Consider the following 13,224-nt stretch of genomic DNA (forward strand, 5'->3'; position numbering starts at 1 on the left):
CGACTAAGATTTATATTTTTATATATTTTTGTAAAACAGAATTAAATATACTGTTCGCTGAAGCTTTGCTTACCCTCGTTCTTTCATTTATTGTCCATCCTTGAGATAGATTTTTTTGTTACAGGTTCTTCTCATGATTGTGTGTCTACCAATGGATCTCTCTCGACAGTCCCGTCAAATAAATAAAAAAATTAAACATAAATAATAAATAAACTATCAATAAGATTCTTGTGGCTCAGCAAAAATCAATTTGCACCTTCTGTAGTTTGCACTTTCTGAATTTCCATCGATTCAATTATTTCAAACGGGCAGCCTCCTCGCAAGTAAGTACTACACCGATTGACTTGGACCCAGACTTCCCAGTATTTGACGGGACTGTCCCATACAAGGTCTATAGACCTTGGTCCCATATTTATGACATTTGCCCCGTATCAACCATATTCGGGATGGTTTTTCTCGTATTTTTAATACATATAAAAAAAACTAGTCCTATTTTGAGTTCATCACATGCTCAAACAAAACGCCATCTCCTGTGAGCAATTGGATCCAGTACAAAATATGACAAATGAAACGTGACATACCAAAAACAATGAGAAAAATAATCTTAAAAGGATTATGGAAAGGTTTCCATATATATTTTATAGTCTAATTCATTCAATATATTATGGCAAGTCACTTTAGTTATATCCTCTAAAGCTGCTGGCAAGTCACTTTAGTTATATCCTCTAAAGCTGCTAAACAGGCTTGATTGCAATATTTCAATACTTTGAAACGTGTATTTAACAGATGGTTGTCACAAAATCTACAAAGAACGCACTTTAAAACAAAACAAAAAATAAAAGTCATTGGACAATCTGGACCCAGCTGAGAAGGACTTTGACTTATGTCAGGGTGTGCATAACTTCACGTAAGTTGTTTTTCTATATTGTTCAACTACCTCTCCAATTTAGGTGTCCCCTATTTCAATTTTCAAAATCTGGTCCCCCTGGTGACCCAAAACATTCTGTTAATTCTTCGAATAATTACATTATACATGAACTGTAACAAAATACGAATTACAGTCATACACGTCATTCCTTATTTAAGCTCGATATAATAATAGTATCTATTTGAATATCCAATATTATATTAGCCACATATTACTCAATACTTCATCCAAACCAGCAAACAGAATTAATCAATCATTTAGACAAAATGTTCATCCTTCTCGGTATGATGCTCCGAAAACGTATTTTTCTTTAAACTAATGATTTGGTAACATGATTGTATTCCTCTGATAGAATATATCATAAAAACATCTTATAAGGGAATTTTTATTTATTGTGCAAAAGAAATAAAACTCGAAACTCAAGCTAGTTGAATCTATTCATAAGATATGAGATTGAATGACGTCATAGACAAACCAATCACAGAAGTGGAATTAAGTAGCCTGAGAAGATTTTCTTATTCCTAGATAGGCCTACCATTCAAATTTTTATCAATAACAGACTTTCCCCTCAGTAATATCACTTTTCTTTCCTTTTGGGAGTGAGAAACGAATGTGATGTGATTTTTATATATTTCTTATTACCATAATTATTTTCATCATAATAATTATCATTGCTAATTTTGAATATTTTGTAAAATAAGGTTGAAAATTTTGAGTTTCAGCTACCTCAAGTCGGAAGTCCAAAAAGAATACATAGTAAATATCAATGTATATGCTATGTATAGACCTTATTTATTTTGTATGTTTGTTTTGCTATAAATATTATATAAAGAAAAATGTCTTAAATACAGAATACACAAGGAGAGATCTTGTGATAAACTGTGTTTTCACTAGAAATGTCTATTGCAATTCTATCTACTACCATCTACCCTTCGTGGAACTTAGTAAATTGTAAAACAATAAAAAGAGTAGCAAGACTGGTAAAAGGTGTCCCACCTTGAAAAAGGATTACTCTTATGCCAGTTGAATTACACTGGCTGTAAATTATAGCTAGAATAGAGTATAAAATATGTACAAAGTGTAGGCCTACTGTACAATAACCAAAGAATCGTGTAAACACGAGAATAGTTACAGATGTTTTCAAATTATTTGGGCCAAGATTTTAGTGTAGACTCTACAGTAGAGCTTTCAAATGTGCGAAGGCTATAAGCTGCAAGAAGCTCCCACTTGACACCCGAAATACTGAAGGTATTAAAGCTTTCAAGAAGAAACCGGATACTTTATTATTATCTAAGTGCTTCGATAATGATAATTTGACAATAAAAACGTAATGCATAATTAGCTGTGTGATACTCTGAATACCTACAAATATATACGGCTAGGTCTCGTAAAGTATATGGTTTTCCTGAGTGATAGGACCAGGAAAATAGCCCTTAAAGTCTAAGTAAGTAAAGTAAATTGTAAAAAACGAGCTAAAAACGTGGCAAAATATTCATCCAGAGAAGATCGTGCTAAAACGAAATCCTTATATGTGGATAGAAAGGCAACATTAACTAAAAGAAAATATTTTTTTTTCAAATAAAACTTCACCACACACGTACTTGGCTTAGACTTTACCATCAACCTCGACCTGCAAACTTGAAGTATATGACAACACATTTACGTCAATGTTATTATTTAGTGCAAGGACAAACACATTGGGCTTGAATATAAAGAAAACAGACACCAAGATAGAAATATAAACTGTGTATTCTGTGATGTAAAAGAAGATGCTAACCACTTCATGTTATATTATCCACAGTATAGTGATATAAGAATAAAAGCAATTGAGGTCCAACAACCATACGAAGATAGTGCATAAATAGTTGGAAAAATCCTTTTTTTGTGAAGAAAATATTAAAAATACGAAAAGTGTACTACAAAAAATGTGGATGAAAAGAGAAAAACTAGTGAAAATAAGGAACACACAAAACTAAAAGACACAGAGGTGCCGTTGCAAAGGCGAAGCCTCAACGTAAATCTGATCTGATGTCACTTAAACAGGGTTGCCATTCGTACGATAATTATCGTACGTGTACGATTATTTTGGGTCCGGTACGATGTACGATACATACCTTGGGTATATACAATGTAGGTGTGTATGTTTGAGTAAGCAATTATACTAAAATACCTTGAAATGAGCTATATATGTTACTCCTTAATAATCTTGTTCAAAGTGTGTACGATCATTTTGGTTGAAAAAACGACAATTTTAAGGCTCATGTACGATAATTCAGTCGAAATAATCTGGCAACCCTGAGTCAGGGTTGCCATTCGTACGATAATTATCGTACATGTACGGTTATTTTGGGTCCGGTACGATGTACGATACATACCTAAGGTACATACAATGTATGTGTGTGTGTTTAATTAAACAATTATACTAAAATCTTTTGAAATAAGTCAATCATGTAACACCCTAATAATTATATTGAAACTGTGTACGATAATTTTGGTTTAAAAAACGATAATTTTAAGGTTTATGTATGATAATCCAGTCGAAATAATCTGGCAACCCTGAGTCACTTGAACCTGAACGAAGAAGTTGTTTACCAATTACCGACTCGAGAAGCTCTCGTTCTCGAATTTATCCAAGTTCGTTGACTCTAATCACAGTAAACTTTATGGAGGACTATTATTGGCAGATTTCAATGTGTGTAATGAAAGTGAAGATGGATTGATCGGCTTTTAGTTCTCGAAAATCGGCTTTGAAAGTCTTAGACTCGGCTGAGGCTTTCGAAGCCTACCGTAGCGTAGCAGAATTTTCCCGATTAATCCTCTAATAACGTAACCTGTAAGTACCTATCATCAATTTTATGGTAGAATTAAACTATTTATTTACCATATTTATTTGCTAGCTTATACCAGACGTCAAGTGAGGACAGCATTTGATAGTTTAGATCCAACTGACTGGTAGCCCGGTAGGTTCGGTATTATTATAGTTTAGGACGGGAAAAGCTTTCCTAATGAAAAAAAAAATTATGTATAGAAAGGCTCCTCGTTGCTCTCTTCACAACACTGAGTTTAGGCAGACTACTAGCAAAGATGTGTAATTGTAAAATGCAGAAGTGTACACAAAGTTCATTGTCCGCAGTGACTTCGGAGCCTTTGTATATCAGCGGCCAGTTCCTCACGCGTTCATTAAAAATGGACCTCAACTAACGTAAACTTTACCCCCTAACCTAACCTACAAGCCGTGTCCTCGCCTCTTACCTAATGGGGGGCCAACACCCCCCTGTGGCCCCCCTTACACTGCCGTATTACAAGTTTGACATAATACATACAGGTGGCCGCTGTCATACACACACCCCAGAAATTTAGGCAGACTACTACCATAGATGTGTAGCTGTGAAATGCAGAAGTGTACACAAAGTTCATTGTCCTATACAGAGAAAATGATAAAAGTATACAGTATCTCACCAACTAATTAATTGCGATGAAAATAAAGGTTATTTTTTAAGGAAACGTCAGTTTCTCAATGGGAAAACATTTTAATATTAGAAAATGTTGCCCTGACCCTAACTATAATAATACTGACAACACAGTTTATATACTTTGTATTACTAATATCCATAGTCTGTATAATATATTGGGAAACTTCTTTGGTTGGCAATTCTAATTTCCTTACTTCTGTGCTATTGCTTCTAAATTTTCTTAATTTCGGTAAATTTACGATAATTTAATATCTAGCGAAATACATGAACTATATATTTTTCCTATTTGCTATTTAGTGATTTTATGCATTTCTGACCATGATTATCGGGGCAAACCACCCGTTCATGAGTTTTTGGACCCCCTTATATAAGGACAATTATGGGGGACCCCAGTGGAAACCAAAGTTTTTTCTGTGGGGAAAAGTCATAAACGAATGATTTGCAATAATGATATTGGTCAGAAATGCTAAATAAGCACAAGAGAACCAGTTTGAAAAATATATGCTGCTTCCTCCGATGCCTTAGATGACCGCGGAGGTAGTAGCAGTAGGGGATTCAGCATTATGAAGCTTCATCTGTGGTGGATAATGTGGGAGGGTGGGCTGTGGCACCCTAGCAGTACCAGCTGAACTCGGTTGAGTCCCTTGTTAGGCTGGGAGGAACATAGAGAGTAGAGGTCCCCTGTTTTTTGTTTTGTTTCATTTGTTGATGTCGGCTACCCCCCCAAATTGGGGCAAGTGCCTTGGTATATGTATGTATGATGATGTAAGCGGCTGTAAATGCGCCAAAAGGAGATTAGGTAAATGTATGCTACTTTAATTACTAAAGAAACTGGAATTCACTATAAGAAATGGACGAGTGCTGGCTAGTTTGGTATTTTTCTCTATATGTTTAATAAGAGTTGGGGCATAATAACTTGCGTATCGGTCGATTAAAATGTGAATTATATTTTTCACTCTTAAGTCCATTGTTTACATCTGAGAGACTGAAGGGGACTTATTGCGCATGCGTGGTTTCTGTGCATTTACAATGACGTATCTGTCAGGTGCTTTTTTAAACCAATTAACAGCTTATAAGTACAGTACTTCTTCATAAGTTCCCGATTGTTGTTCTACCACAGTCATTTTTTCCCACCCTCCCGTTCAGTTTCAAATTCACTACCATCACCCAAAGACGTCACCAGGAGGGAACTTGCATGAAGTAAATCAATCTATTTCGAAATTCAGTGTGATTTCATTTATGTCGGCAATGGATTATGATGGAAATGCTCTCCATTCAGTGTAGGCCTATAGGTATTGTAACTCACGTAAATTGAAAAATAACTGAGAACTAATACCTCAAAGGTCCGATTCTGACTTGATTTTTAGGAAGACCAACACATTCTCTACTGCAAAGCTTCTGTAAAAATTACAAAGACAAAGATAAAAAAAAATGATTATTTGTGATTTACTTTATCATACTGTAAGGATTTTGTTAGGTTCTGTACCCGTTTACAAATTTCAAAAGTGTTAGATAATCATGTTTGGCCTGTTTTCAGCCACTTACATGAACCATATATTTTTCCAACTGGTTATCTAGTCCTTATTTTGCATTTCTGACCATTATCACTGCTGTAAATCACTCGTTTATGACATTTCCCCACCCAAAAAAACCCTGGTTTCCCACGGGTGTCTCCCATAATTGTCTTTATATAAGGGGGTCCAAAAACTCATGAACGGGTGGTTTTCCCCAATAATCAAGGTCAGAAATGCATAGAACGCAAGATAACGAGTAGGAAAAATATATGGTTCATATATTTGGCTAGAAATTAAAGTATTATATATTTACCCGTGATGATTTGACAATTGTGAGATTTGTAAAAGGGTTCAGAACCTAACCTAGTAATTCCCTGGTTAAAATCCCTAGAGACCCCCTTTCTGAGGTCACAACCCCTTGCTGGGGGAAAGCCCCCCAGACCCCCTTCCCAGGTCATAACTGCTAGCCGGACCCCCTTCCCAGGTCACAAACTAAAAGTAAATCACAAATAAATCCGAACCCCCCTCCTCCATGTCGCCCCCAGAGCCAACGATGTCAGGGGCGTAGCTACGTCTCTAGCATTCAAGAGAAACTTCTCTGTGACGCAGGTCCTACAGGCTGGGGTGTGGAAACGTCAGAATACGTTCACAGCCCACTACTTGCAAGACGTGAGTCACAGGAGGGTCGATACGTTCTCTATCACCCCTGTGGTGGCTGCACAATAGCTAGTATAATACCTCAAGCTCCTTATTGGACAAGTAGCAGAAGGTTGAGGGAAATGTTACCCGGTTCTAGTGTGCATGAATAGTAAGGTTTGACTGGCTGTTATTCTTTTCTTCATCCTCCCCTTTCTCGGGAAAAGCAGCATCTTGGGTTCTCTGCATAAGCTGACCTCAAACCACTGCAGGTAAACTGTGCTTCCTTGTGTTCCTTGTATTAAGGTAATACTGTTGTGTCCCCAAACCCTGGCGAGGTGGTATTAGGGAAGTTCTAGTTACAACAGTTTTTTCCTACAAAGACTCGGAATAACTTTTACGTGGACGGTCGCACTTCTAAACATCTCGACAAACAGCTTGCGTAGGTCACAGACCTTACGTAGCAATGTTTAGCTAGGTGCAGGGACTCCTTATTTTTGGTGCAACATACATATACCAAAGGCACTTCCCCCAATTTTGGGGGGTAGCCGACATCAACAATGAAACAAAAAAAAAAGGGGGACCTCTACTCTCTACGTTCCTCCAGCCTAACCAGGGACTCAGCCGAGTTCAGCTGGTACTGCTAGGTTGCCACAGCCCAACCTCCCACATTATCCACCACAGATGAAGCTTCATAATGCTGAATCCCCTACTGCTGCTACCTCCGCGGTCATCTAAGGCACCGGAGGAAGCAGCGGGGCCTACCGGAACTGCAGCAGGGCCTACCGGAACTGCGTCACAATCGTTCGCCATTCATTCCTATTTCTAGCACGCTCTCTTGCCTCTCTCACATCTATCCTCCTATCACCCAGAGCTTTCTTCACACCATCCATCCACCCAAACTTTGGCCTATTCAAAATAAGGAGCCCCCGGGTAAATCCAAAAGCCAGTTTGGCATGGACGTCCACCCTCCTAATGGGGGAGTCACCCCTAATAAATAGCGTAGGTTTGTATTCCAGTTACGGAACAAACTTACCTGCTAGCCCTATCCCCCTTGAAGTCCTACCTCCAAGTAAAGTGAGCAAAATCACCGGTGTGTGAGTGGGGGCGGTAACAAGCTACCCCTCTCCCTACCCCCCGCTAACTAGTGGAATGGGTAGTTAACCCTCGCTAAAATTTTAATGGCTCGTCCTTTCAGCTTCGCTAAAAGTAATATCCCCTAATAAATAGCTAAAGGTTAGTATCGTTATGAAAATTACAAATTTGATACGATTTTGTTATTTTCCCACCATCACCAACCTCCCTAGAAGTCCCATCCGCAATCAAATCGTCAGCTTAGTGAGCAAGGAGGGAGCGCGGGGCTTTCCTGCTCCTGGTCGGTAACTACTGGCCACCTGTTTCCACCTTGTTATAAAAGTTTAACTGCCGAATACTTCATCTTCGTTGATGTCTATCCTATTTAAATGACTCAGGTTTATATGGTTAGGAAAAATACAATATTATTTTCCAGAATGTGCAATTTTGATATACAATTTCATAAAATTTTGAATGAATTCAACTACGAATTGTAATTTTTTCTGATTGTAATTATCTCTGTTTTGTAGCCTATCACAATGGTGCCAACACCAACACCAACCCCATTGGAGAGTGGGAGTGGAGGTGGACCAATGGAAGCTGTTGGAACAATGGGTGGACAGATGGGAACAATATCATTAGGTGTATTGATACAGTATATCAACCAGAGGACTTATTCAGATTTGTTAAACTTGGCTGAAATGTAAGTACAATACTAATACATTATTTGATTATCTAAGGTTATTAGGTTTTGTCTTTAAAATTCAGTTTGCTAATTTTATTTTATAATTTATTCCAATTATGGAAAAACATTGATCTTTAAATTTGTTTGAAAGCAATATGAATGTTATTTTGTTCCTGTGTGAAATACAAACCTTCCGCTCTTTACTGAGGAGTATTATTTCGGCGAAGCTGAAACCAGCTGATAAACTTTTTTCAGCGTGTAACTGCCCACCGCTTGTTAGCGGAGGGGGGAGCGGGGTAGGTTAACTCTCCTGCTAACACCAGCACTAGCGACTAACCCCCACTTTTTTTTTAGGTTCGGTAGAGTAAAGACTTACAGTAGTCTTTCTCTCCCGTCAACCCTATTTTACCTGGTTTCAGCTAAAAGCAACTGGCCTAATGGGTTTTAAATTTCCTTTTGACCTCTCTTCCTTATGTGGGTTTCCCGGGCAAGGAAGGTAGCAAGAGGCCTTAGGCCTCTACCTTTGCTGCTCACCTAACGTTCGCTCTGCTTCGGCGGGCGAGCATGAGCAGTGGCTGACAGGAACTCCTCGGAGTGACTTGTCACAGGACTGCAAGGTCTCGGAATGAGTTTCGGCGTCCTTCCGGAGGTTGTACAGGGTGCTGTTCTTCTAGCCAGGTTCACTTGAAGGGAGGAGATGCAACCTGTACGACTGGGAGATTCACCTCCAAGTGTTGCGTAGTCAGACCATCCAAGGAAGAACGATGCAATACCCCATCCGAGCGGCAGCTCCCTCGTCCGCGAGGTAATGTGCCATAGGAAGGAGTTGATTGATCCTCTCTTTTGCGAGAGGAGAGATCTTCTCTAACACTCCCTTCTGAGCGGCAGCTCCCTCGTCCGCGAGGTGATGCCCCATAGGTAGGAGTTGATCGATTCTTTCTTTGGCAAAAGGAGAGATCTTCTCCAACACATCCTTCTGAGCGGCAGCTCCCTCGTCCACGAGGCGATGCGCCATAGAAGGAGCAGTTGATCAATTCTCTCTTGCGAGAGGAGAGATCTTCTACAACTCATCCTTCTGAGCTGCAGCTTCCTCGTCCGCGAGGTGACACGCCATAGGAAGGAGTTGATCGATCCTCTCTTTGGCAAAAGGAGAGATATTCTCTAACACATCCTTCTAAGCGGCAGCTCCCTCGTCCGCGAGGCAATATGCCATTGGAAGGAGTTGATCGATTCTCTTTTGCGAGAGGAGAGATCTTCTCCAGCACTCCCTTCTGAGCAGCAGCTTGCTTGTCTGCGAGGCAATGCGCCATAGGAAGGAGTAGTTGGTCTCTTTTCTCTTGCGAGAGGAGAAATCTCCAACACTCCCTTCTGAGTGGCAGTTCCCTCGTATGCGAGGCGATGGGCCATCGTGAGGAAGAGGTGTTGATTGATCTTCTCGCTTATGAGAAGAAAGATTTTCTCCTGAGTGGTCTCCTCCACAAGGGTCCCACCGAAAGGTATTAGACTCGTTGCAGAACTTAGATTAGTCCATGCTCTTCTGATTTTGTAGAAGATTGAGTTAGGTGATTGCTTATCAAATCCTACTCATCGCTGCCATACCCTCAGGGTACGGAACAAGTCTCGTATTTTCCCTCTGGAATAATTGCCGCAGATGGTTAAGACTGCCGGCCACTTGCTGCCGCCTCCTCCCCCATCGACGAATCTCATAGGCCTTAACTCTTTGGGGTTATTGCCACATGGTGCCTTTGGCCACAACAGAGCTCTTAGTGCCTTGTGAGGCCAAGCTCTTCGGGACCTGCGCCTCATGGTTTGTAACTCTAACGAGGGAGAAACAGCTGATCTTCAAATCCAGTACAGCCTTTTTCGTTTCCTTCCAAAGGAATGACATAAGGCTACTCATCTCCCCATTTTTGGGGGTTAGGAGTACTAAGAGAAGAGGCGAGGGAATTCTCGCCTTGCCGTAGTATCCATGGCAGGTTTGCCCGAGGCGAGGTTCTGCGAGATCCTCACCTTAGTACCCATAGAGAGTTTGTGAACCCTCCTTGCCATAGCTAGAGTAGCGTACCTCAGCGCTCACGCGTGCACCCGCGTCCACCTGCACTCGTCTGCGCACCAGTGTTCTGTGCATTAGCACACCCCAGCTCGCCAACTTCACGTCTAGAGACTATCCAGCATCTCCTCACTCAGAGAGGATTTTAGCAACAAGTTGCGTGCAGGATGTCTGAATACCTGTGGAAATCATCAGCTGCAGTCTACCAGGCACAGTGGAAAGTCTTATGTGATTGGTGTCGTGGAAGGGCTATCTCTCCTCTTGATGCCACTATTCCAGCAATAGCGGAGTTCCTTGTGTATTTTCTTGAGGAAATACACCTTTCAGTCTCGCCGGTTAAAGGCTATTGCTTATCCTTAAGTGTCACCCTTAGACTGAACGGAATGGATATTTCCTCATCGCTAGAACTTTTTTTTCTCATACGAAGTTACGAACTTACCTGTCCTCAGTCTGAAGTGAGACCTCCCCCATGGAATGTGGTTCAAGGTCTCAGGTCTCTAAGGAGATCTCCCTATGAACCATTACGCCAGGCAACAGATCCCCACCTCACTTGGAAGAAGGTGTTCCTACTAGTTTTGGCTTTGGCCAAGTGAGTCAGTGAACTTCATGGTCTCTCATATGACCTCACCCATTCAAGGGAATGGGGAGAGGTAACATTTGACTTCGTCCCTAAATTTGTTGCCAAGACTCAGAATCAGGGAGTGGCAGGTCCCTGATTTGACTCTCTTCTTATTTCGAGTCTCCGCTCTGTAACAGATGACCTTTATCATCTCTTACTCTGTCCAGTGAGGAGTTTGAGGCTGTATCTCAAGAGAACAGCTGCAACCCTTCCCCATGTGCCAGCACTATCATCTTTTACTCTGCCCAGTGAGGAGTTTGAGGCTGTATCTCAAGAGAACAGCTGCAACCCTTCCCCATGTGCCAGCACTATCATCTTTTACTCTGCCCAGTGAGGAGTTTGAGGCTGTATCTCAAGAGAACAGCCGCAACCCTTCCCCATGTGCCAGCACTTTTTGTCAGCAGAGGGAGGAACAAGAGCAGGGTCACCAAGAACACCATCTCTTCTTGGATTCGGAAGGTCATAGACCATGCCCTGAATCCGGACCCTCCTTCACGTCGCCCCAGAGCTCATGATGTTAGGGGCGTAGCTACGTCCCTGGCCTTCAAGATAAATTTCTCAGTGACACAGGTTCTACAGGCTGGGATATGGAAACGTTAGAATACATTCACAGCCGACTACCTGCAAGACGTGACCCACAGGAGGCTAGATACTTTCTCTATCAGCCCTGTGGTGGCTGCACAACAGCTGGTTTAATAACTCAGGCTCCTTATTGGACAAGTAGCAGAAGGTTTAGGGCACTGTTATCTGGTTTTAGTCTGCGTGAATGAAAAGGCTTTACTAGCTCTTATTCTTTTCTTCATCCTCCCCTTCCTTGGGTAAAGCAGCATCCTGGGTGCTCTGCTCAAGCTGACCTCAAACCACTGCAGGTAAACCATGATTCCTTGTGTACCTAGTATTAAGCTAATACTGTTGTGTTCCCATACCGTGGACAGTCACATTACTAAATATCTCAATACACAGCTTGCGTAGCAAGGTTTAGCGAGGTGCAGGGAGCCCCCGGTTAGCCAAAAAGCCAGACTGGCATGGATGTCCACCCTCCTAATGGATGAGTTACCCCTAATAAATAGCGTAGGTGTTTATTCCAGTTACGGAACAATTGACAAATTCGTAGATAATTTGTATATTTCCTAACGATTCAAACCTTTAGCTATTTATTCAGACTTATCCGCCAGCCGTATCCCCCTTGAAGTCCTACCTCCAACCAAAGTGAGCTAAATCACCGGTGTGTGAGTGGGAGCGGTAGCAAGCTACCTCCCCCCTCCACCCTCGCTAGCTAGGGGAATGGGTAATTAGCCCTTGCTAAATTTTAATATCTCGTACTTTCAGCTTCGCCAAAAGTAATACCCCGAATAAATAGCTAAAGGTTTGTATCGTTACGAAAAATGCAAATTATCTCCGAATTTGTCATATTCCATTACCCCCTTTCGGGGTTTCAGCAGCCGAAGTACTCTGCAAGTTGACCTCCTGTAACTGCAGATGAGTCATATTGTCCCTTGTGTAACCTGATATACAGTATGTGTATATATTTGTTATGTCCCTGAACTCCAAGTGAGGTGGAGTCGGGCAATGTATAGATTAAGTGCAGAGTTTAGCTCCAGTTTTAAGCTTACCTGATCAAGTGACATTGCTAAATTCTAACACCTTGCACGAATCGGCCAGGCCGCTAACTCTCAACAGTTAACGAGGTGTCAAGGAGCCTTTTGAGCAGCTCACTTGAAGCACAGAATAACACCCGGGTCAGTACCCAGCCAGTAGGTTTTTGGAGTTTCACCCACCATGGAGTGAGTCCTCTATGTAAAGAGCTTAAGGGTTTGTATATATTGCCGGAACAAATGACAAATTTGGGACTACTGTAATTTGTATTTTTCCTAACATACAAACCTAGAGCTCTTTACACATACTGGCCCCGCCATCACTTTCCCCCGGAAGTCCTGCTGCACTTGCAAAGTGACGGTCTGTTACTAGAGCTCTTTACACATACTGGCCCCGCCATCACTTTCCCCCGGAAGTCCTGCTGCACTTGCAAAGTGACGGTCTGTTACTAGAGCTCTTTACACATACTGGCCCCGCCATCACTTTCCCCCGGAAGTCCTGCTGCACTTGCAAAGTGACGGTCTGTTACTAGAGCTCTTTACACATACTGGCCCCGCCATCACTTTCCCCCGGAAGTCCTGCTGCACTTGCAAAGTGACGGTCTGTTACTAGAGCTCTTTACACATACTGGCCCCGCCATCACTTTCCC

The 13,224-nt window shown here is 41.5% G+C and overlaps 2 protein-coding genes across 3 annotated transcripts in view; both read left to right on the forward strand.

Moving 5' to 3' along the window:
* Positions 1-72, forward strand: part of LOC137631173 (uncharacterized) — a 64,366-nt gene extending 64,294 nt beyond the window's left edge. For both annotated transcript variants that reach the window (XM_068362890.1, XM_068362891.1), the window contains one exon: positions 1-72. This exon is cut by the window's left edge and continues 390 nt beyond it. The gene's annotated coding sequence lies outside the window, so the exon portion shown is untranslated.
* A 3,436-nt stretch (positions 73-3,508) lies between these two features.
* The window catches only part of MED14 (mediator complex subunit 14), a 66,654-nt gene continuing 56,938 nt past the window's right edge, over positions 3,509-13,224 (forward strand). The window contains exons 1-2 of the mRNA XM_068362892.1: positions 3,509-3,761; positions 8,156-8,328. Of these exons, the coding sequence (XP_068218993.1) occupies positions 8,165-8,328 (164 nt within the window). The 5' untranslated portion in view covers positions 3,509-3,761; positions 8,156-8,164. The remainder of the gene's footprint in view (positions 3,762-8,155; positions 8,329-13,224) is intronic.

Source organism: Palaemon carinicauda, chromosome 39 (genome assembly GCF_036898095.1).
Source record: "Palaemon carinicauda isolate YSFRI2023 chromosome 39, ASM3689809v2, whole genome shotgun sequence".
NCBI lineage: Eukaryota > Metazoa > Arthropoda > Malacostraca > Decapoda > Palaemonidae > Palaemon > Palaemon carinicauda.